At 46.1% G+C, this 26322-nt stretch overlaps 1 protein-coding gene across 8 annotated transcripts in view; it reads left to right on the top strand.

Moving 5' to 3' along the window:
• LOC134927404 (mitogen-activated protein kinase kinase kinase 3-like) overlaps positions 1-26322 on the top strand; it is a 261260-nt gene that overhangs the window by 189638 nt on the left and 45300 nt on the right. For all 8 annotated transcript variants that reach the window (XM_063921804.1, XM_063921803.1, XM_063921810.1 and 5 more), the window contains one exon: positions 21447-21546. In XM_063921804.1, the coding sequence (XP_063777874.1) occupies positions 21447-21546 (100 nt within the window). The remainder of the gene's footprint in view (positions 1-21446; positions 21547-26322) is intronic.

The following is a 26322-nucleotide window of genomic DNA, read 5'->3' as shown; positions in this document are numbered from 1 at the left end:
TTGACCATAAACTATAAGTGATTTATGCTCCAGCATAAAGACATTTATATTCTTCAACAAAGAGACCGATTAGAGCTGTTGTTACATTGAAAAAGCATCGGTTTTGTCCAGAATTATGTTTATTGTGCTTCATATTATGGTGTCAGAGCTACAATGAATAATTTATTTCTAAAATTCTATATACCCAAGAGATAATTTTCCTTTAGTATGGTCAGGACCATGACAAAGACAGCTTATATAGTTTAACATTTTGGAATAGACGTGGGATATCCAATTAGCCGCAGTAATCTACTGTGACGAAAGGAGGGGGGCCCTAGTTTGCACACCATAAATAAGTAATGAGGTGCTACTCTGCTTGAGACTTGATACATTATACAAGGGGGAAAAAGTTGCAGGTGCACAATCTCACACTAGCTCAACATGTAATAACCAAAGGCGTTTAGCATAATCCTGGTCAGAGCTATGAGTTTACCCACCGCGCCAAGGTAGCCTCTCATTGGGTAAATCCCTAACACTGAATATAGTAATTTACCGTGACTAATGGATTTGTCGGGGGCTATCCTATTGGCCGTGATCCGGCGCTTATTGGGGATGAGGCAGACAAAACCAAATTCCCGATAACTACGTATTTTTTCCACAATAAATACATAGATCTGCTGCTTTATGTGGATCCTATGTATTTTCGTGCGAAAACGTATCATTTTTTCAATCGTGCATGAAAAATTATTGCGGCTAATGGGATATCCCCCGATGTGTTTTTAATTCATGAACATTTATACAAGGAAGAATAAATACCCAATGCATTTCTCCATTAATTTCTCTGTGGGCATCTAGTGCTAGTGAGTTGATAGGTGTCACGGATCCTTTATCATGCTTCGGTCGGTATTGGATGGGAGGCACTTTCCGAATTAGAAATATTTGTACATTACAAACCAGACAAAACTTTTATAATCAGTTTAAGCTACAAAAAAAAAAAAGTGAAATTATAAAGTCACTTATACCCTTTTCTGACAGAAACGTCTGAAATTCCTGTCTTTGTCCCGGCATTTCAGTGCCGGGCCGCTTAGCTTGCCCCAGCCTGACCCCCCGCCCCCCCTTCACACAGGGAAGCAAATTACCAGGTGAACCAGTCCTACCAGGTAATTTGCAGATCAACACGGGTATTTCTTCTGTGTAAAAGGGGCAACCCGGATGCTACACAGGTGCAATTTGGGGGAATGGGTAAGGTCTGGGTAAAGGTCGAAGCTGAGGAAATGTGTTTAGCTGAAATGTCACCATTATTGTGGCTCCATAGGAGTCGGCGCCCTCGAGCAGTCCTCGCCCACCCTGTATTATACCGTTCGACAGCTGCTTGGGACCTGGTAAATGGATGGTTTAACTTGGCCCCATACCCTTCGCTCCTGATTCCATTATTCCTTAGACCAGCCTCCCCCCCCCCGTGGCTGCGCGTGGCTGCACTAAAGGGAGGAGGTAAGAGGGTCCCCCAGGTGGGACCCGCCGGTAAATTGCGTTCCGGTCGTGGTCCCAGGAGACACTGACGCACAGGGACCCCACCATATCCACCAGGGCAAGGAGCACAGGTCGGATTTACTAAAATCCATTTATAAAAGGCTCCACAGTACCCGGTGGTGAAGTCCAGCAGAGGGGATAAGGCGCTGACCTGTAGCCCCTCCCCCAGCTCCGGGCGCCATCTACTGCTGGTGTTCCCGCCCTGGAGCTGCAGTTCTCTCTCCCTCACTCCCTGACAGAGATTTTGGCGCCATTACATAGCTGGGCTGATCTCCGGGACTGCTGGGCACTGTCTCCTCTGTAAATGAGCCTGTATTATCAGCGCTGTGCATTTACAGACACTTAAGTATTCTACATGTAATTTTAGACTGTGTTAGTTAAGAACAAGTGTACTGCTATCTGAATATTTAGTACAAGTATTCTGTGATATACATCCAGTGTTTACTGTGCATTGTTATATCTTTATACAGATGGGTCCACCTTAATCTTGATTTATTTGCTGCGCCTAGGCACACCATGGTTTATTAACATAAACCCTTCATCTATTGTTCTCAGCTGCAATACAATACAGAGAACAATACATCAGGGGATTAAGTCATTACAGCAGGGGATTAAGTCTGACTGACCTGGCTCAATTAATCCCATTAAAGGCCAAGATAAACGTGGACCCATCTGTACATACATATCTATATGTAATTTACTAGTCCAGTGCAGTTTTATTGTTTATATGTAATAATTCCTGCATTGTACCTGTGACTGAGTGTGCCTGTAGCCACTAAGCCCAAATCTAAACAATACTGGGCTGCCCGTCGGCCTGCTTCCAAACAAGACAAGCCTGCTGCATGACAGGGCGGCCCTCCCCCTGGGGGACCGCAGGGTGGGAGGCCGACTTCTGCAGTTCGCCAGGGCCTGGTTAAAGACCACTTCAGACGCCTGGGTGCGGGAAGTTGTCTCTCACGGGTAGGCAATCTCTTTCAAGAGACGTCCCCCTCGCCAGTTTTGTTCAGTGGTTAACCCCTCGGATCCGTTGAAAGGGCAGGCTCTATACCTGGTTGTACAATCCCTCCTGGATACAGGAGTGGTAGTGCCGGTACCTCTATCTCAGAGAGGCAGGGGATACTATTCGATCCTGTTTCTAGTTCCGAAACCAAATGGGTCTTTCCGGCCTATCCTCAACCTCAAATCATTAAACAAGTTTGTGAGAGTGTCCAAATTCCGTATGGATACCCTGCGCTCTATTGTGCTGGCCATGGAACCCGAGGACTATATGGTTTCCCTGGGCATACAGGATGCTAACCTGCACATACCTTTTGCCATTTTGCATCAGCAATATCTGCGGTTTGTTATTGGCAACCTTCATTTTCAATTCCAGGCTCTGCCATTTGGACTGGCCATGGCACCTCGGATTTTCACCAAGGTCATGGCTTTCCTCCGTCGTCAGGGAATCAGGATTCTATTGTATCGGGACAACTTGCTGATTCTGGTGAACTCCCAAGATGGCCTCCTCAGTCAACTGGTCCAATTCCTACAAGCCCACGGGTGGCTCATCAATTGGAAGAAGTCCTCGCTGGTCCCTGCTCGGAGCATGATGCACCTGGGGGCGCTGCTGGACACATACAGCCAAAGACTGTTTCTGTCTCCGGAGAAGGTCCTGAAACTTCAGGACAAGATCAGATACTTCCTCTCTCGCCCGAGAGTGTCGATACACTCGGCGATGCAAGTACTAGGCCTCATGGTGTCTGCTTTCGACATGGTAGAGTACGCTCAATTTCATTCCTGTCCTCTGCAGAGGTTAATCTTTGCCAGGTGGGACGGATTGCCCCATCAGATCAGGTCTTAAATGATTTCCTTATATCCGGAGGTACGTCGGTCACTGAGCTGGTAGCTACAGGGCCGACAGTTAAGCAGGGGCCGTCCCTTCTGGATCTCCAACTGGGTCCTGCTGACAATGGACGCCAGACTGCGGGGTTGGGGCACGGTGTTGGAGCAACACTCACTCCATGGTCGATGGACCAAGGAGGAATCTCTCCTCCCGATAAACATTCTGGAACTGCGTGCATTGTTCAATGCGTTAACACTTGACCTGCCTCTGATACAGAACAGGCCTGTTCAAGTACAATCGGACAACGCCACCTCAGTGGCGTACATAAATCATCAAGGCGGCACTCGAAGCCGCATGGCAATGATGGAAGTGTCAAAAATCCTTCAATGGGCGGAACGCCATCTGCCATCAATATCGGCAGTGTTCATTCTGGGAGTCCTCAACTGGGAAGCAGACTTCCTCAGTCGTGAGGACGTACACGCCGGAGAGTGGAGTCTTCATCCAGAAGTCTTTCAACGCCTAGTGGACAAGTGGGGCCTACCAGATGTAGACCTGATGGCGTCTCGACACAATCACAAGGTTCCGGTTTTCGGAGCAAGCACAAGGGATCCTCAAGCAGCGTTTGTGGATGCATTGGCAATTCCATGGAACTTTCGGCTGCCATACGTGTTCCCTCCAGTGTCACTCCTGCCCAGTGTAATACGGAAATTCAAGCAAGAAGGATGAATACTACTTCTAGTCACTCCAGCGTGGCTCAGATGCCATTGGTTCTCAGACCTGCAGGGTCTCTCGATAGAGCGTCCTCTTCTACTTCCTCAGCGCCCAGACCTCCTTGTTGAGGGCCCTTGTGTCTACCCGGACCTGGGCAGACTGGCTTTGACGACGTGGCTCTTGAAGCATCACTCCTGAGAGCAAAAGGATTCTTTGAGGCGGTCATTCAAACTGTGTTGAAAGTCCGTAAACCAGCTTCGGCTCGAATTTATTACAGGGTCTGGAAATTCTTACTTCACCTGGTGTGCTGCTAAGAATTATGATGCATATACTTTCAGAACTTCCAGGCTTTTGGCTTTTCTACAACAAGGCCTAGACTTGGGCCTTCATCTGGCCTCCCTCAAGGTCCATATATCTGCCTTGTCGGTGTGGTTTCAGAGAAAAAATGCGTCTCTTCCTGACGTTCACACTTTCACCCATGGTGTTTTACGGATTCAGCCTCCCTATGTCCCTCCTGTGGCTCCATGGGATCTGTCTGTTGCACTGAATGCCCTCAAGAGTCTCCATTTGAACCTGTGGAGTCTGTGGACCTTAAATGCCTTACACTTAAGGTTGTGTTTCTGTTGGCTATTGTCTCTGCTAGGAGGGTTTCGGACTTAGACGCTTTGTCCTGTCGTCCACCCTTTCTGATTTTTCACCTTAACCCGGCAGTTCTTCGAACTCGCCCAGATTATTTAGCTAAGGTGGTATCACCTTTTCACCTTAACCAGGAGATTGTGGTTCCAGGCCTTCATCTTTTCTGGTTTGTCCTCCAAAGAGCGTTCTTTGGATGTGGTACGGGCTCTCTGTATTTATGTTGAAAGGACTGCCTCTATCGGGCGGTCAGATTCCCTTTTTGTACTTTTTGGTTTTCACAAACGTGGCTGGCCTGCGAATAAGCAAATCTTGGCCAGATGGATTAGAATGGTAATTGCACAAGCCTATGCGCAGGCTGGGCTCCCAGTTCCTGCTGTTCTCAAAGCCCATTCTACTCGGTCTGTTGGACCTTCTTGGGCGGCCTGCCATGGCGCGTCCGTAGAACAATTGTGCAAGGCAGCTACGTGGCCCTCAGTGAACATGTTCATTAGGTTCTATGTCTTTGATACTTCCGCCTCCCAGTATGCTTCCATTGGACGCCAGGTTCTTGTGCCCACTACAGTGCGTCCCCTCCCACGAGCAACTGCTTTAGTACATCCCCGATGTACTGTGGAATACCAGTGTACCCCGCCGCAGAAAAGGAGATTTATGGTAGACTTACCATTGTTAAATCTCTTTCTGCGAGGTACACTGGATTCCACAGGGCACCCACCCTGACGCACTTAGCTTCTTTGGGTTTGTATGGCATTAGCCGCTAGTCCCTTCTCCTGTCATGAGAATGTGGTTCTATGTGACTTACATCTACCGTCTGTCTTACCTCCTACATTGGACTGGTTATCAAAACTGAGCTCCAGTGTCTGGAGGCGGGGCTATAGAGGAGGCGGTTCAGTACATCCTGGGAACAGTCCAAGATTTAGCCTGCTGGTGCCTCGGATCAAGATCCAACTCTACACCCCGATGTTATTCCCTGTGGAATCCTCGCAGAAAGACTTTTAACAATGGTAAGTCTACCATAAATCTCCTTTTTTTAATATATGTGTTGGAAACGCTCTACCACTAAGGGCTTATAGACCCTACACATTAGGTGATATAACTGAATGATATGAATGTTCTCGTTCAGTGTGTAGGCACCAACGATGAACGATGCGCGTCCCTGCGCTCGTTCATCGTTGATGCTAGGTCGCTTATGCATGCAAGCCAATAAGGACAATCCCATTCATATTAGCTTGCACTGCTATGGAGCCGAAGAAACTTCACTCCCCCGTCACCTCTCCTCCTGCTGCGAGGTCGCCCGTCTACCGTATCGGCCGTCGGGCAGCTCGGCTGCGGGTTGCCGAATGTGTAGGGCCCATTAATTTCCAGCATTTATGCTGTTCTAAATGAAGACTCTAGCCCTAAATGAAGACTCTAGCCCTACCCGGGATACTCAAGAATTAGCGTGGGAATCGGAACTCCGACACGCTATACATAGTGAAGATTGGACCGACATTTGGGATAATGCTGCCTCCAGTTCAGTCTCTGTGAAAATAAAAGAAAACGTTTATAGATTGTTATACCGCTGGTACTCTGTACCCTCTCATTTAAAAACCACCTGTTCCTTGATGACAGGTGCTGGAGGGGATGTACAGATGAAGACTTATTTGCACATCTGATGGTCCTGCCTGAAACGAGCTATTATTTGTCAGGAGATTATCGCCTTACTCTCTAGCCTATTTGAAACCACTATTCCTTTTGACCCCCAATATTTTTTGCTTCCTTTGACTCTTCCCAACCTCACTCGACACCAAAACACATTTGTTTCTGCTATGACCTGCCAAATAACTGCCGACTGGAAAAAGCTAATACCTTCTCCTATGCAGGCAATAGTCTCCCGAATATGGTATATATACAAAATGGAATACATGACTGCTATAATTCGAAATTCCTCTAAAACATTTGATAATGTTTGGTCTCCCTGGTTGACATCTCAACACGCTTTCTCACCATTTGTTACCTGATATACTGAAAATGCTTAAAAACCTCAAGCCTTGAGGTCGCCCCCTCCTTCTCTTCTTGACTTATTCTGTTTCTTCTCTTTATTCACTTTCCATTACTATTTCTTCCTTCTTCCTCTATGCTCTATGCTCTATCATCAGTTCTCCATGACGGGATGGCCACACCATCGCCACTAGACTTGCTGTTACAGTTCTAAAAGTGGATCATATCTGTTGTTGTTATAATTCATTGAAATCTTATCTATAATCACAACTGGCAAGGTTATGTTGCGTGTTTTGTATGATGTTTCTCTTGTGTGATCCTTTCAATAAAGTTTGTTTAAAAAAAAAAGAAAAAAAAAAGGGTTATCCCGGGTCGACATTCCTGTGTCTCCTACCCTGGTAAATTCCAGAAATCAACCCGCCAAATTCCGAGTTAGAAACCTTTGCCTAAAAGGGGTATAAGTGCCGGTGTTTTAGAATGCAGCGGTTTACGAAAACAGAAGCCCTGGTTGTTTCAATGATATTAAATATTGACGTTAAACTGTAAATTTGATTTTCGTCACTGGTAATAATGTATATTACATTACATGAAATATACATTATTACCAGTAGTGTTTGCACTGGGTGCACTTTATGGTACCTATCAAAATATAATATCTAATTATATTACTGTAAATGGTAAGCAATACATTTGGACATACAGTATGTTATTCACCTAAGATACAATTTTCAGTATATCTTTATTAACAAAACAAAAGAAACAAGCGGCACACATGAAGTATGTGATTGGGAATTTAAGACCTCAGATCTCATAATGCCAGACATACTGTATAATATATAAATAAATACAGTAGGTAAACACCATAATACAAATTGGAAAAGTAATAATCAGCACAGAACATATCTTTGCTGTCATCACATTTACGCTTGATGAAGGGGAATATTGGGGGTAATTCTGAGTTGATCGCAGCAGCAAGTTTGTTAGCAATTGGGCAAAACCATGTGCACTGCAGAGAGAGTTAGATTTGGGTGGGTTATTTTGTTTCTGTGCAGGGTAAATACTGGCTGCTTTATTTTTACACTGCAATTTAGATTTCAGTTTGAACACACCACACCCAAATCTAACTCTCTGCACATGTTATATCTGCCCCTCCTGCAGTGCACATGGGGGGTAATTCCAAGTTGATCGCAGCAGGAAATTTTTTAGCAGTTGGGCAAAGCCATGTGCACTGCAGGGGGTGCAGATATAACATTTGCAGAGAGAGTTAGATTTGGGTGGGTTATATTGTTTCTGTGCAGGGTAAATACTGGCTGCTTTATTTTTACACTGCAATTTAGATTGCAGATTGAACATACCACACCCAAATCTAACTCTCTCTGCACATGTTATATCTGTCTCCCCTGCAGTGCACATGGTTTTGCCCAACGGCTAAAACATATCCTGCTGCGATCATCTTGGAATTACCCCCATGGTTTTGGCCAACTGCTAACAAATTTGATGCTGCGATCAACTCAGAATTAGGCCCTTTGTGCGTTGCCCAGCAAAGAGTAAAAATATTCTTTGGTAAATGAAAACCTTTATTTATTTAAGCACCGGTGAGGGATCTTCTGTGGTTAAATAAAATAGCAGACACATGATTGTGGCTTCCAAAGGAAAAAAATGGAAAAAGCTACAGTAAAATGGTCTGGTCTGCAGTGGGGAGTGCTGCCAGCCTGCCACATTCTACCCTCTCCATGTCTATTACTGGACATCAATATAAAAAGAGGCTTAACATACCAGAGTCGTTAGACAGTAATATGTCTCGATCATACACTCCAGACACAATAACAGTATTAGTGAATGATGGAATTACTTGCAAATAATCTGGACAAGAAAACAGGCAAATGTGACTCACCAAAGCTCCGATCAGAGGGGAGACCGGTGCCAGTGCACACACCACATCAATAGCCCCAATCTTCAGAGACGTTACTCAGAGTGATGTACAGTTCATTGCAGTATAAAGTAACATACATTTTTGGCCCTTTTATCTACCTCATTTTCTCCGGTTTTGTTCCAGTCACTTTGTCTCTATCTTAATCCTGTTTGCTTCCTAATCCTATGTTCTTTATCCATTTACCTGCCCTGTACAATTCATTGTTTTCCCTAATGTAATTGTTTACACTGATTTGTTCAACAGTTTCCCTCTCCCAACACCTTCCTCTTCTGCCCCAAAGAGGGGCAAGGGAAAGATACACAGCACGGAATTCAGATGTTTGTCGCACATAGAGCAAGGCGCTGTGACAATTCCTCCTTTATGTGAATTCTTACTTGTTTAGTTAACTTTCATAAAGAGTGTCAGCTTTTGTGGATGATGGTTCATTTAGATGAGCCAAATTAAACTGAGGGAACGACTCAATTGTTTGATTGCGCCCAATATCCCGCCTAAAGTGACGGGAGGTCTGGGGGCGATATTCAAATGTTGTTTTTTTCGCTGATCTTGCCCACAATTGTCTGATTTAGCCGCGTAAAACTGCTAAACCTGAGCAAAATTCTGGACGCTACGCGGAAAGTGGTGTTTGGGATCATTTTTCGCACATTTTTACTCGCCAGCACAAAGGACTGCGAGCTGAAATGTGTCTCACTATGGCTAATCACGCCCAAATGGAGGAACAATTGAATTATTCAGTTGGGAGCCATCTAGTGGCGGTCGAGGGGAAAAACAATTAATTTCCCCCTGAGAGTTTACTAGTATAGGCATATTTCATAGTTCCTATTGTGCTGGGTAATGAATGCCTTTCAGCTGCTGTGAAATCCTCTGCATTAAAATTGGTTTCTATTTTAAATATTGTTGTTGACAGTATGCAAAACGTGATGGAAAAGTGATGGACAGCAACTGGGCGGTGGCTATAAGTGCACACACAAATTGTCCCTTGCGTCAGTGAAAGCGGCTGCATTCGCAGATGCGTAGCCGCAGCCATAGGAATCAGAATCAGCTTTATTTGCCAGGCATACTTGCGTATACTAGGAATTTATTTTCGGTTTACAGTGCAGCAGACACGAAGGGAACAAGTAAACGGAGGGGGGCGGGCATGTGCAGTCTTCAGATAAAAGAACCATAGGGAACAGAGTGATCATTACATGCAGAGAAATAGAGTAGAGCGACTGGGCGGTCTAACTGGGGTCAGTTGGTCAGGAGTTCAGCAGGTGGACTGCTTGAGGAAAGAAGCTTTTGAGGCTTCTGTTGGATCTGGTGGGAATGGCCCTGTATCGTCTGCCAGATGGCAGCAGGTTGTGCGTGCCATGGCCGGGGTGAAGCAGGTCCTTAGCTATCCTATACCGCTTTCAGATCGCAAATGCCGGATCCCACCCGGTAAGAGAAACGTGTCCTTACCGGGTGGGATCCGGCATTTGCTCTGCTATGGTGACTTTCCGACCCAGCAATATACCAGGCCGGTTGCCATAGCAGCGGGGGGGGGGGGGGGGGGGGGCGCAGCAGCAGAGGCGGGGGTGGCGGCGGCGCTGGGAGATGAGCTAATCTCCTGCGCCGCCTCTCCCTGTGCTGTGAATGGGAACCGTGTCGCATCGACACGGCTCCCATTCACACTGCGCCTGACCCGGTATTCAATCCGGGTATAATCCTTCTTTTATACCGGGTTGAATTACCGGGTCAGGCAACCCGCTAATTCGGCGCAAGTGCTTTCACATCGCACACTGACCCGTTTTGACACGGCAATATGCCGTGTCGATACCGTGTTATTTGTGCGATGTGAAAGGGGTACTAGTCGCCCATTTTTTGGCTATAGACAGATACAGATCATGGACAGGGGGAAGGTCCGCTCCGATGATCTTCTCTGCAGTCCTGACCACTTTTTGGATCCTGTGTTTATCTCTCTCGCTGGTGGAACTATACCAGACGACTATCGAGGAGCACAGTACAGATTCTACAGTTGCAGAGTAGAAGAGGAGCAGGAACTTCTGTGGGATGTTGAACTTCTTAAATTGCCTTAGGAAGAACAACCTCTGCTGCGCCTTTCCGATGACTACCTTCTCATTGAGCCCCCATTTGAGATCTCAGGAGATTGTAGTCCCCAGGAACTTGAAGGAGTCCACTAGCGACACCACGCTGTCGGCTATAATTAGTGGGGGAACTCCAGCTGGCTTCTTTCTAAAGTCCACTACCTTCTCATCAGTTTTAAGTGGGTTGAGGTCGAGTTTGTTGCAGCTACACCACCGGGCCAGCCGGTCCACTTCCCGTCTGTACGCCGATTCGTCCCCATCCTTTATGAGGCCGATGATGGTGGTGTCATCTGTGAATTTTATGATCTTATCTGACTGAGACTCGGAAGACCAGTCGTTTGTATACAGAGAGAAGAGCAGGGGTAAGAGGACACAGCCCTGAGGGGCCCTAGTACTGATGGATAGTGCTTGGGAGGATAATTCTCCCGCTTTGACCACCTGTTTTGTATTTGTTAGGAAGTCTTCAATCCAGGAACAGGTAGCTTCCGGGACCCCTTGACGGAGAAGTTTGGGGTAGAGGATGCTGGGGATGATTGTATTGAAGGCTGAGCTGGAGTCGACAAACAGGACACTCGCATAGGTACCGGGCGTGTCCAGATCCTGCAGAATGTAGTGTAGGCCCAGATTGACAGCATCCTCAACGCACCTATTCGCTCGATAGGCGAACTGAAGTGGGTCTAGTTGGGGGCTGGTCATAACTTTTAGGTGGTTCAGTACCAGGCGCTCGAACACTTAGGCCTGTGATGGTAGATTTCTTTGGGACCGGAACAATTGTGGATCTTTTGAGGCAGGAGGGAAATTTGCACAGCTCTAGCGATTTGTTGAATATCCTGGAGAATATGGAGGCAAGCTGACCAGTGCATGATCTCAGGGCGGATGGTGACACCCCATCAGGACCCGGAGCCTTCCTGGGATTTAACCCTCTTGAGCATCTCCTCCACCTCCTCGTGGACAATCTGCAATACCTGGGGTTGGCAACCGGAGTGGAGGTCAGTGGGGGGGAGGTGGTTTGGTTCGCAGGGGGTCTTCTTTGTCGAACCTGCAATAGAAGAGATTCAGCTCGTCTGTTAGCTTCTGGTGCATGGCAGAGTGCTTAGGTGTTTTCTTGTAGTTGGTGATGACCTGCATTCCCTTTCCATATGGATACAGGGTCATTGGTTGAGAGATCGTTTGCCAGCTTGTCCGAGAACTGCTTTTTAGCCAGCCTGATTCCTTTCGTTAGAGGGTACCTAGTGCGGTTGAATAGTGCTCTGTCACCGCTGCTGTATGCCTTCTCTTTGGCCCGGCAAAGATACCTGAGCTGGGCGTTGAACCATGGTTTGTTGTTGTTGTAGAAGCGATAGGTCTTGGTAGGTACACACATGTCCTCGCAGAATCTGATGTAGGATGTTATGGTGTCAGTCAGTTCATTCAGATCAGTTGCTGAGGCTTCAAAGACCCCCCAGTCCGTGCAGTCGAAGCAGACCTGGAGCTTCAGCTTAGCCTTGTTGGTCCATTTCTTGACCGTTCTGACTACAGGCTTTTCTGACCAGATTTAGGGGGAGAAATGGAACCTGCCGGGCTGGTGCAAGTGTTGATGGCAAGTTTGTTGCGCTGATGGTGGGGTATAAAGAAACACTGGTGGTATTACAGTGTGTAGAGATGCTGAAAGTGGAAGTCCCTTTCAGACGCAGCTTGTGCGCTAGAATATGGCTAATACAAGCATTTGCATATACTCGTAACTGTGACCCCGCCAGAACAATAAGATAGTGACACATTCGATGTCTTGTAGGTGGAAGTGAAGGGTACTTACCAGATACAAGGTGCAGGTCAGACATAGATCTGAGAGGGCAAGAAGGAAAGTATTTTTCTATGAGATGAAAGAGGGGGCATGCGTGGGAGATCAGTACTACTGTGGTATGTAAGATAGATCGAAGCAGAGATAAGGGCCCTACACACTGCGCGATAGTAATGAAAGATATGAACGAGATACCATTCATGTCTTTCAGTGTGGAGGCACCAGCGATGAACGATGCACGGCCCCGCGCTCGTTCATTGCTGGTGCCCCGTCGCTTGTGCATGCAGGCCAATATGGACGATCTCGTCCATATTTGCCTGCACTGCTATGGAGCCGGGTGACGGGGGGGAGTGAAGAAACTTCACTGACCCCCCCCCCCCCCCCACCACCACACCGGTTACCCCGTCGGCCGTATCCGCCGTCGGGCAGCTTGGCGGATCGTGCTGTGTGTAGGGCCCTCCGGATGGGGGGTGGAAATGAACGGATAGGAGGAGATTGTAGTAGTCAAGGGTGAAAAGTAATCATACATTTCTCTATCGTCCTAAGTGGATGCTGGGGTTCCTGAAAGGACCATGGGGAATAGCGGCTCCGCAGGAGACAGGGCACAAAAAAGTAAAGCTTTACTAGGTCAGGTGGTGTGCACTGGCTCCTCCCCCTATGACCCTCCTCCAGACTCCAGTTAGATTTTGTGCCCGAACGAGAAGGGTGCAATCTAGGTGGCTCTCCTAAAGAGCTGCTTAGAGAAAGTTTAGTTTAGGTTTTTTTCTTTACAGTGAGTCCTGCTGGCAACAGGATCACTGCAACGTGGGACTTAGGGGGAAAGTAGTAAACTCACCTGCATGCAGAGTGGATTTGCTGCTTGGCTACTGGACACCATTAGCTCCAGAGGGATCGAACACAGGCCCAGCCGTGGAGTCCGGTCCCGGAGCCGCGCCGCCGACCCCCTTGCAGATGCTGAAGCGTGAAGAGGTCCGGAAACCGGCGGCTGAAGACTCCTCAGTCTTCATAAGGTAGCGCACAGCACTGCAGCTGTGCGCCATTTTCCTCTCAGCACACTTCACTGGGCAGTCACTGAGGGTGCAGAGCGCTGGGGGGGGGCGCTCTGAGAGGCAAATATAAACCTTATACAAGGCTAAAAATACCTCACATATAGCCCATAGGGGCTATATGGAGATATTTAACCCCTGCCTGACTGGAAAAATAGCGGGAGAAGAACCCGCCGAAAAAGGGGCGGGGCCTATCTCCTCAGCACACGGCGCCATTTTCTGTCACAGCTCCGCTGGTCAGAACGGCTCCCAGGTCTCTCCCCTGCACTGCACTACAGAAACAGGGTAAAACAGAGAGGGGGGGCACATTAATGGCTATATATATATATATATTAAAGCAGCTATAAGGGAGCACTTAATATAAGGATATCCCTTGTATATATAGCGCTTTGTGGTGTGTGCTGGCAGACTCTCCCTCTGTCTCCCCAAAAGGGCTAGTGGGTCCTGTCTTCATTAGAGCATTCCCTGTGAGTTTGCGGTGTGTGTCGGTACGTGGTGTCGACATGTATGAGGACGATATTGGTGTGGAGGCGGAGCAATTGCCAAATATGCAGATGTCACCCCCCAGGGGGTCGACACCAGAATGGATGCCTTTATTTGTGGAATTACGTGATGGTTTATCTTCCCTTAAACAGTCAGTTGAGGACATGAGGCGGCCGGACAATCAATTAATGCCTGTCCAGGCGCCTCAAACACCGTCAGGGGCTGTAAAACGCCCTTTGCCTCAGTCGGTCGACACAGACCCAGACACGGGCACTGATTCCAGTGACGACGGTAGAAATTCAAACGTATTTTCCAGTAGGGCCACACGTTATATGATTTTGGCAATGAAGGAGACGTTACATTTAGCTGATACTACAGATACCGTAAAACAGGGTATTATGTATGGTGTGAAAAAACTACAAACAGTTTTTCCTGAATCAGAAGAATTAAATGACGTGTGTGATGAAGCGTGGGTTGCTCCTGATAAAAAGTTGATAATTTCAAAAAAGTTATTGGCATTATACCCTTTCCCGCCAGAGGTTAGGGCGCGCTGGGAAACACCCCCTAAGGTGGACAAGGCGCTCACACGCTTATCCAAACAAGTGGCGTTACCCTCTCCTGAGACGGCCGCACTTAAGGATCCATCAGATAGAAAGATGGAAGTTATTCAAAAGAATATATACACACATGCAGGTGTTATACTACGACCAGCTATAGCAACTGCCTGGATGTGCAGTGCTGGAGTAGTTTGGTCAGAATCCCTGATTGAAAATATTGATACCCTAGATAGGGACAATGTTTTACTGTCGTTAGAACAAATAAAGGATGCATTTATCTATATGCGTGATGCACAGAGGGATATTTGCACACTGGCATCTCGGGTGAGTGCTATGTCCATTTCAGCCAGAAGAGCCTTATGGACACGACAGTGGACAGGCGATGCGGATTCAAAACGTCACATGGAGGTTTTGCCGTATAAAGGGGAGGAGTTATTTGGAGTTGGTCTATCAGACTTGGTGGCCACGGCTACTGCCGGGAAATCCACTTTTTTACCTCAAGTCACTCCCCAACAGAGAAAGGCACCGACCTTTCAACCGCAGCCTTTTCGCTCCTACAAAAATAAGAGAGCAAAGGGCTTGTCGTACCTGCCACGAGGCAGAGGAAGAGGGAAGAGACACCAACAGGCAGCTCCTTCCCAGGAACAGAAGCCCTCCCCGGCTCCTGCAAAAACCTCAGCATGACGCTGGGGCCTCTCAAGCGGACTCGGGGACAGTGGGGGGCCGTCTCAAAAATTACAGCGCGCAGTGGGCTCACTCGCAGGTAGACCCCTGGATCCTGCAGATAATATCTCAGGGGTACAGGTTGGAATTAGAGACGGATCCTCCTCATCGTTTCCTGAAGTCTGCCTTACCAACCGTCTCTTCCGAAAGGGAGAGGGTGTTGGAAGCCATTCACAAGCTGTACGCTCAGCAGGTGATAGTCAAAGTACCCCTATTACAACAAGGAAAGGGGTATTATTCCACTCTATTTGTGGTACCGAAGCCGGATGGCTCGGTAAGGCCTATTCTAAATCTGAAGTCCTTGAACCTCTACATAAAAAAGTTCAAGTTCAAGATGGAGTCACTCAGAGCAGTGATAGCGAACCTGGAAGAAGGGGACTTTATGGTATCCTTGGACATCAAGGATGCGTATCTACACGTTCCGATTTACCCCGCACACCAGGGGTACCTCAGGTTCATTGTTCAAAACTGTCACTATCAGTTTCAGACGCTGCCGTTCGGATTGTCCACGGCGCCTCGGGTCTTTACCAAGGTAATGGCCGAGATGATGATTCTTCTTCGAAGAAAAGGCGTATTAGTTATCCCATACTTGGACGATCTCCTAATAAGTGCAAGGTCCAGAGAACAGCTGGAGACAGCTTTAGCACTATCTCAAGAGGTGCTAAGACAACACGGGTGGATTCTGAATATTCCAAAATCCCATTTAATCCCGACAACTCGTCTGCTGTTCCTAGGAATGATTCTGGACACGGTTCAGAAAAAGGTTTTCCTTCCAGAGGAAAAAGCCAAGGAGTTATCCGATCTGGTCAGGAACCTCCTAAAACCAGGAAAAGTGTCAGTACATCAATGCACAAGAGTCCTGGGAAAAATGGTGGCTTCTTACGAAGCAATTCCATTCGGCAGATTCCATGCAAGAATATTCCAAAGGGATCTGTTGGACAAATGGTCAGGGTCGCATCTGCAGATGCACCTGCGAATAACCCTGTCACCAAAGACAAGGGTGTCACTTCTGTGGTGGTTGCAGAAGGCTCACCTATTAGAAGGCCGCAGATTCGGCATTCAGGATTGGATCCTGGTGACCACGGACGCCAGCCTGAGAGGCTGGGGAGCAGTCACACAAGGAAGAAACTTCCAGGGAGTATGGACGAGTCTGGAAAAGTCTCTTCACATAAACATTCTGGAACTAAGAGCAATCTACAATGCTCTAAGCCAGGCGGAACTTCTCCTGCAAGGAAAGCCGGTGTTGATTCAGTCGGACAACATCACGGCGGTCGCCCATGTAAACAGGCAGGGCGGCACAAGAAGCAGGAGTGCAATGGCAGAAGCTGCCAAGATTCTTCGCTGGGCGGAGAATCACGTGATAGCACTGTCAGCAGTGTTCATCCCGGGCGTGGACAACTGGGAAGCAGACTTCCTCAGCAGACACGATCTTCATCCGGGAGAGTGGGGTCTACATCCAGAAGTCTTCAACATGTTAATAGACCGTTGGGAAAGACCAATTGTAGACATGATGGCGTCTCGCCTCAACAAGAAACTGGACAAATATTGCGCCAGGTCAAGAGATCCACAGGCAATAGCTGTGGACGCACTGGTAACTCCTTGGGTGTACCAGTCAGTGTATGTGTTTCCTCCTCTGCCGCTCATACCAAAGGTATTGAAGATCATACGGCAAAGAAGAGTAAGAACAATACTAGTGGTTCCGGATTGGCCGAGAAGGACTTGGTATCCGGAACTTCAAGAGATGCTCACGGACGAACCGTGGCCTCTACCTCTGAGAAGGGACCTGCTACAGCAGGGTCCCTGTCTTTTTCAAGACTTACCGCGGCTGCGTTTGACGGCATGGCGGTTGAACGCCAGATCCTAAAAGGGAAAGGCATTCCAGAAGAAGTCATTCCTACCTTGATTAAGGCACGGAAGGAAGTCACCGTGAAACATTATCACCGCATTTGGCGAAAATATGTAGCGTGGTGCGAGGATCGGAGGGTTCCGACGGAGGAATTCCAACTGGGTCGTTTCCTACATTTCCTGCAATCAGGATTATCTATGGGTCTCAAATTGGGATCCATTAAGGTTCAAATTTCGGCCCTGTCAATATTCTTCCAAAAAGAATTGGCCTCTGTCCCTGAGGTCCAGACTTTTGTCAAGGGAGTACTGCATATACAGCCTCCTGTGGTGCCTCCGGTGGCACCGTGGGATCTAAATGTAGTTTTAGATTTCCTCAAATCCCATTGGTTTGAACCATTGAAAAAGGTGGATTTGAAATATCTCACATTGAAAGTGACTATGTTACTAGCCCTGGCCTCTGCCAGGAGAGTATCTGAATTGGCGGCTTTATCTTATAAAAGTCCTTATCTAATCTTCCATTCGGATAGGGCAGAACTGCGGACTCGTCCGCATTTTCTCCCTAAAGTGGTATCAGCATTTCATCTGAACCAACCTATTGTGGTGCCTGCGGCCACTAGCGACTTGGAGGACTCCAAGTTGTTGGACGTTGTCAGAGCCTTAAAAATATACATTGCAAGGACGGCTGGAGTCAGAAAATCTGACTCGCTGTTTATATTGTATGCACCCAACAAGTTGGGCGCACCTGCTTCTAAGCAGTCGATTGCTCGTTGGATTTGTAACACAATTCAACTTGCACATTCTGTGGCAGGCCTGCCACAGCCTAAAACTGTAAAAGCCCACTCCACAAGGAAGGTGGGCTCATCTTGGGCGGCTGCCCGAGGGGTCTCGGCATTACAACTCTGCCGAGCAGCTACGTGGTCGGGGGAGAACACGTTTGTAAAATTTTACAAATTTGATACCCTGGCAAAGGAGGACCTGGAGTTCTCTCATTCGGTGCTGCAGAGTCATCCGCACTCTCCCGCCCGTTTGGGAGCTTTGGTATAATCCCCATGGTCCTTTCAGGAACCCCAGCATCCACTTAGGACGATAGAGAAAATAAGAATTTACTTACCGATAATTCTATTTCTCGGAGTCCGTAGTGGATGCTGGGCGCCCATCCCAAGTGCGGATTATCTGCAATACTTGTACATAGTTATTGTTAACTAATTCGGGTTATTGTTAAGGAGCCATCTTTAAGAGGCCCTTTCTGTTGTCATACTGTTAACTGGGTTTAGATCACAAGTTGTACGGTGTGATTGGTGTGGCTGGTATGAGTCTTACCCGGGATTCAAAATGCCTCCCTTATTGTGTATGCTCGTCCGGGCACAGTACCTAACTGGAGTCTGGAGGAGGGTCATAGGGGGAGGAGCCAGTGCACACCACCTGACCTAGTAAAGCTTTACTTTTTTGTGCCCTGTCTCCTGCGGAGCCGCTATTCCCCATGGTCCTTTCAGGAACCCCAGCATCCACTACGGACTCCGAGAAATAGAATTATCGGTAAGTAAATTCTTATTTTTTTGCAGTCATGTGTAAAGCATCAAGTTGAGTTACCCATATGGGAAAGGTTTGGGACCAGCAGTATTCTGGATATCCGATTTTTCTGTATTTTGTATCTTGTAATATTTTCATACCATAATAAGATGCTGTATCTCAGGGACGGGGCCGAAGTCTAAACACTGAATGGATTTATGTACCATATACACCTTATACACACAGCCTGAGGGACATTTTTACAATTTTTGTAACAATTTTGTGCATGAAGCCAAATTTGAGCCCATTGAACCACCAGAAAGCAAAGACGTCACTATCTCGCTCAAAACATTCTGCAATTGGTCATTAGGACTGCGTATAACAAATATTACACAGGTCCAATGTGCAAACTTCTCTCTTCTTTTATTATTGTCAGTGATTGACAGCCTGATGCCATTTGGGGGCGGGGAGGGGTAGGTGACGACCTCAGTTTGTGGAAACTAAGGTGTGTCACCGCTGTTGTGGGGGAGTGACGAGGCCTGGATCTCCGTCAGAGGACAGAGATTTCCTGACCTCTATGTACTATTTGTGGCGGTCGGCTTGAGCATGAGTCCCGCAGCCAGCCAGTGGTGGTGCAGATGATCCGATGCTGTGTCCTAGGACGCAAAACAGATCAGTAACGTAAGCAGGAGGCGTGACGCCCCTGCTGCATTACCATGTTAGAGCTATCACTGCTACTTCCATGTAAGCAGCAGTGATAGCTCCAACCACATCTGAATCAGGCCCATAATCAGGATGCAGTTAATTTGCCGTCTGTGGGGACCGACGCTGGAATCCCGACAGATGGCAATGACGACAGCCGGAATCCCGGCGATCAGTGGCTATTCCCGCTCGTGGGTGTCCACGACATCCATAGAGTGGGAATAGCTCCTGTGGAGAGCGCAGCGAGCCACCGAGCCCTCAAGGGGACTCTTTGTGATCGGCCAAGTGCTGGCATATTGGCGGATGGGATGCCGTTGTCGGTATACTAATGGCCGGCATCTCGGCCGCCGGTAAATCATACTGATCCCATGTAGTCAGACATTTTGTGTCTATGTGCTGCTTATTTTTTGGATGCCCTTTTTTTTTTTTTTTTTTTCCAGTTGTTATTTTTATTGTATTTAGTCATCTGAGTTTACTTTTATTTACATTAATTGTGTATCTTTGAAATGTAGTTTGAGTTCTGACAAACAAATACACATTTTCACTTTAAAAGAATGCTAATAGTATGAAGTTGGGACTATAAGTGATGAATAAATAAGTAATTAAGAAAAGTCTTTGCATTTTAAGTATGTAAATATTAATATTACAGTATGATATTGGCAGTCTGTTGTGTGCATGTATTATTTTCACAAAACTCAGAAAGAATGTGTGTATAGTTACAGGATCACATAGTACATACCAATTGTTATTTAATGGTATAAAATTCAGGCTGCAAAGCACCTAAGGATCATTATTCATTACATCAATGTAAAATAGAAGAAAAATAAGTGTACAAGTAAATAATAGGCATTGATGTAATCTTAAAACGTGTGATACAGTTGCACTTAATATTCTTACATCCAATGGTCTGTAAATGTATTAACCATTTACAAAAAAGTAAGAGAATAAAATGTAGCATTGTGCCCTTGAATGGGAGAGCAGCAGCGGACAGATGCTGTATGGACGTGCCACTAGTGCGCGTGGGTAAAGCGGCAGCCTAGCACTTTATAAGGACCCCCATCGTGGCGGGGCCATTGTAAGCCTGTCCTGATTTAAGGAGCAGTGCTATACTGCAGTGAATATTTAGGAACATGGGGGCAGATGTATTAAGCCTGGAGAAGTGATAAAGCAGTGATAAGTGGAAGGTGATAACGCGCCAGCCAATCAGCTCCTAACAGTCAATTTACATATTGGAGTTGATTGGCTGGTGCGTTATCACCTTCCACTTATCACTGCTTTATCACTTCTCCAGGCTTAATACATCTGCCCCATGATTTGAACACTAAAGAGCCCCATACACTAGGACGATAATGCCGATTTCATCCGATTTCGGGCATTCGGCCCGATATATCGGGTGAAATCGTGTATTTTGGAGGTTGTTTCTGATCCGATCCGATGCGTGTTGCCGTGAGCATCAGATCGGATCCTCCAGATTGAATGTGCTGCACATTCAACCACGTCCAACCCCGCAGACATGGCTGGGATCGCCCAAGATACATTGTATGCAAAAGGACAGCATACGATGTAACTTGGGTGATCCTACCCCCAGGAGACTGCCGGCGACATGTCAGATGGACATGTCGCGTTAGTGTATGGGGGCCCTTTAGGTGGGTTACACACTAGGCGATATTTCCATCGATATATTGTTCCGACGTGGATCGGAGCAGTATATTGTCCATCCATCGTCTAGTGTGTACCCTCAAACTCGCGTTCACGTGCATTGTCAGATGTGCTGCACATCAAGTGGTTTGACCCTGCTGATGGCGGCGTGCAGTTGAATACGAGATGGAAGGATATATTGCACAGTCGTACACCGGATCGTGTCCTGTGTACGGCCGCCCGATATATCCTTTCATCGGGCGTCCGGACGGCAGGGATACTCGTTCTGGTCTGTACCCTGCTTTAAAAACCAAAAACAAAGTTCAAGGTTTTCTATAAAAGTATAAACAAAACCTTGAACTTTGTCCTTGGCTTTGTTTACACCTTCAGCAGGCATTTGGTCTAATACTCTCATGCATGCAAGCCTGTACAGTATGGGAAAACATAAAGTGTTACTGATGGCAGTGTGTATGTTACTGAAAAGTGTCACCAATGATTATTTCCCCTCTTTTCAGGATTATTGAGTTCAGGAGGCCAGTAAAACTCAAGGATGTGCTGCAGAAAGTTACAGATGTCTTTGGGCAAACAATGGACTTGTACTATGCAAACAATGAGGTAATGTAGTGTGTGCTTTGTATCACTGCAGGGCCACATCCCAGGGCTGTTCCTAGCGTGTAGTGACTGCATTTCCTGGTGCGGCCGAGCGTTCTAGATCTTGTCTGTCAATCACTAGCTAGTCATGATGGTAGAGTTCTGCAGCAGCGGACACATAATACTTCTGCAGACCATGATAGCTAGTGGACCAGATTGTTGTTTTGTTTTTTGTTTGTTTTTACATACCCAGGCGTATTTGTGGTACATTTTCTTAAGGGGGGTACACACGGAAATATCCGTGCTTAATTTCTAAGCAATCTGACTAGATTTCTTAGAAAGTAAGTACATATCTCTCCGTGTGTATGCTGCTGCGTGAAGTGAGAGCCCCCCCCCCCCCCCCCTCCCATCGCTCAACACACATCTCTACGTGTGTACCCCCCGTTACACATTCTGTTGTTTGCTAGCAGCTTAAGTTTTTAGATTATAGATGTGGCTACAAATTCTTGGTAGTGACCTCTGTTTGCTATTTGCATTGTGACACATTATGCTGAACACAGATACTGTAGTATTACAGGCAAAATTAAACAACTGATTTGCTGTCATGAAGTCTGGGCCACCAAAGGGGCCTGAGTCTACAGTAATGATCCTATCAAATTGCGGGGGGTTTTATATACTAACAAAATGTTTCTGTACAGCCTTACTGTGGTGGGTCATTACTGTTTCCTTTTTCAAAATCATTATTTAAACAAATATTTACTAACAAATAATAATCTAAAGGGAACCCCTCAGTCCCTCCCACAAGGTAATACTTACCTGTTCCCGGCACTCGCGAGTGATCCTGCTCCATCTTTTAAGGTCTAACTTGTTACTGCAGTCGAAACCTTTAGCTCCTGAGGTGCGCGCCCCATCTCCTACTTTTGTTGATAATTTATATATTAATGGCCAGATTTATCAAGCCTTAGAGAGTGATAAATTGCACAAGTACCAACCAACCAGCTCCTAACTGTCATTATTCAAACACGCCTTGTAACATGGCAGTTAGGAGCTGATTGGCTGGTACTTTATCACCGTGCAATTTATCACTCTCCAAGGCTTGATAAATGCGTCCCATAGTATCAGTGTTTGGTGGTGGGTATTCAAACCGCCCATATCTTTTTTCTTTTTTTTTTTTTTACAATAGTGTTTCTTTTATTTTTTTGGTAGCCTATAACATAGAAAATACAATCAAACATGCATTAAAGAGGGGATAATTAAAAGGAGAGGTGGAGGGAGGGAAAAGAAAAACAGTAAATAACATGAGAAAAGGGAGGGAATTGCCAGACCTAAACCGCCCATATCGTATGTGGTTTTCATCCCAGACCTCCACTATGTTTTGGTTTGGAGGCTGAATCCTCAGAGCGCATATGGTGTGTGGTAATTTCAAAACTCCGAACTTGCATGTGGTTTAGCCCAATCTGCTTGGTAAACCTGTATGGAAAATATCCAGTTATATCTTACATTAGCTTAGTTCCCAGTCTCCCTCGTTATAGCAGAGCAGCCAATCAGGAGAGGCTAAATATTGGACTTCTGGAGGCTGCCAGTCGCATTTTGAAGGTTGTCCGCTTTCATAATAATAGGTAAGGGAAAAATCAACCCTCTCGTCAGCCTATGCAGAGACAGCACCGCAGGGAGCGCCTTTTGTAATGTCAATGTTAGCTAAGTACATAGCAGATAAAATCCAACCTCTATATACTAAACTGACGTCTATGTTTAAGCAGTAGGCTTAGTTAGATAGAGAGGCTCCTTCTTTAGTCTTGTGTGTAATAAATGCTTGTTGGGGGTCTTTCAGATGTGCTTGGAGTAGTTATTACTGCTGCTTCCGTAGAAGCAGCAGTGATAGCTCTGTATGGTAATGCAGCAGGAGCCGTCTATTACAAGTAGACTCCTCCTGCTGCAGTAGTAATCTGACCTCTATCCTAGGATGCAGCATCAAATCACTGCGGTACCATTGGGCGGCTTGCGACACCCATGGGGGTCGTGCAAGCCGCCAATCACAGATCCTCGTAAGATGCCAGGAAATCTCCTTCCAACAACAAAGACCTCTGGCCTCGTCCCTCCCCCTAAACAGCAGTGACACGCCTCCTTTTTCACAAACTGAGGACATTGCCGCCCCCTCCCTGCCCTCAAACGGCATACTGCATTTTGTGTTGCAGGACCCATTAGCGTTCGCACAGAATGGGTCCTGCGCATGGGCAAAGTGCCTAACATCTGTACTTGACGCATCAGGAGGCAGATCTGAATTAGTCCCGTTGTTAGTAGTAAAAGTAGAGTTAGAGATGAACAATAAGATCTTAAAGTTGAAGCCTTTACACAAAAAATAATCAGTAAGTTAATTAAGTATTGCTCTCTCACAAGATCAATTGAAAAATGCCTCCGAAAAGCTTGAGAACTATTGATTTTAACTTTGTTCAAAAGCAGATCATATATAAAATCTTTGACTGCCTTGGCCAAAGAAATGGACTCTGAGTACTTAAACCTTTGAAAGACTTAAAGTGAAGAAGTTGTCCATTGTAGCCAATCAGCTTTCGTCATTTGTCTAGCAGAGTCTATGAATTACATTTAGAAGGTGATTAGTTGCTATTGGCCTCATCTCCACTTTATCTCTCTTGAAGGTTTGATAGTGTACATCTCCCTCCTGTCTCTTGAGGGGCTACTACACACATGGAATAGGGTGGTGATTGAATTACATCCTGAAACTAAAAGGGGAGATTTATAGCAAACTTCTAAAGAGAAGAAGTGGAGGTGTTGCCCATAGCAACCGATCAGAGTCTAGCTGGCATTTGATAGATGGGTGAGGGACGCTCTGTAAGGTAAGTGGGAAGGAAGCCATTCTGCCTTGTTTCATGTTCTCCATATGCATTTCTGAGACTCTGGAGGTGTTGGAGAAGTATCTTTCACTCTGAGACCTAACAATAAATCCGCTAAAACTAAAATCCAAGACAGCATTGGCCGTAGTTTTAAATTCTGCCATAGTTTTAAATTCTTGTACCATATCAACCAATAAAATACCAGCTATCATTTATCTAGTATATTATATGAAATGATAGCTAGAATCTGATTGGTTGCTGTGGTGAACACCCCCACCTATCCTTATTAGAAAGTTTGGTAAATCTCCGCCTCTCTGTGAGCAGTGAGGTCTGCCCACGATCAAACTGCATTTGAGTTTAATTGAGTTTAATTTTCCCTTCATGACTAGGTGATACCTGTAGTGAGTATAAAGGTTTTGTTAAATGAAAATTGAGACATTTCCGTCTCTGCCAAAAAAAAGGGTTAGGGGAGGTTTCCAAAGCCAGTTTATAGCACAGTTAACGTTGGGGACATTTACCCTTCATTGTACAACAAACAGATATCATGAGCTGGAAAATAATGTTTCTACTTTCATTTTATCTTTCTCTGTGACCTTTCAAAATAATTTTATTTTTGATGTCTCAAAACACTTGAGTCATATCCCAAAGACGTAATATTCTGAGCAGGGATCAACACTGACTTCACATAATTCATGTAGAGCCCTCTCATACAGTCAGACAGGAGAGAATGAATTCAATCTTTTGGAGTTCTTATGCCTCCATGAATCTTTTAAAGATATGAGACACTGAACAGATCAAAACCTGTTATTCTCTACTTGTACACAATTTTCAGTAGTCTCTCTCATAGGTTTTTGGACAGAAAGATGAATTGAAATACAATTGAAATTCAATTTTTTTTTTTTTTGTTTATCTACTTCTATGACCCAAGAGCCATGTCTCAGAATTGTGGTAATCCAAAAGATCCATGCTGAATCTTTGCAGTTACAGAACTTTCTTTCACCTATATACAGCCAGCACTGGTCTTCGCATCCTATCAGATTTTCAAAAAGGAAAAAAAAAATTTTCCCTAGAAGTTCTTGTGAGTACACTTTCTAGTTCTAGCCACAAGGGGTTAAAACAGGAGAACTTGATGAGACTGTTCTCAACTAGATCTAGGTCCCATTTTTATGATTTGTGGAAGCACGTATAACTCTCAGTAGAACGCCTTGTTTTTTACATTTCATTTGGTTAAATCACCTGTAGGCTTCAGGTGGCCTGGACAAGGTGTAAGAGCCCTGTTTGAATGTGTCGATTTCCAAGCTCTTAAGACGCATTGGCCATGGGATGCCGGCCGCCGCCGGTGGTCAGCATACTGATGCCAGGATCCCTGCCGCTAGAATTCCGGCAGGGAGGCGAGCACAACGAAGACCCGTGCGGGCTCGTTGCACTCGCCACGCTGCGGACTCGCTGTGCTCACCACAGGTTCTATTCCCACTTTATGGGTGTCATGAACACCCACGAGAGGGAATAGCTTCTGCTAGCCGGCTGGCGGCATTTTCAGTGGTCGGGATTCCGGCGTCTGTATCCTGACTACGGCAATGTAGCTACATCCAATTAAGACACACAACTCACTCCCCAAAATACTTTATTAAATTATTACTTTCCCTTTGTACTGTAGAGTATCTTATAATTGAAGTTTGGCCCAGAGAGGTAAAATCAGGATCTTCAAAGGATTTAGGAGCCAAATCATATACTGTGGGCCGCAGATCTCAGCAAGCGTACCCATGTGACACTAGTGACCTGGGAGATTGTTTCTCTGACTTGAAGCTAACAGCATGGCTGTAAAGTAGGAGTCACTAAGTTTTGTTTCTTCCGGTTCACCCTATTTCTGTTTTTGTTGGTGAAGTCTGAGGACGCTCATTACAAACACCATCTTTTACTTTTGTGGGGGTTTTTTTAGTACGCCACTGCC

The sequence above is a fragment of the Pseudophryne corroboree genome, chromosome 5 (assembly GCF_028390025.1).
Source record: "Pseudophryne corroboree isolate aPseCor3 chromosome 5, aPseCor3.hap2, whole genome shotgun sequence".
NCBI classification, from domain to species: domain Eukaryota; kingdom Metazoa; phylum Chordata; class Amphibia; order Anura; family Myobatrachidae; genus Pseudophryne; species Pseudophryne corroboree.
Note: the sequence above shows the minus strand (reverse complement) of the source record. Positions and strands in the feature narration are given on the sequence as shown.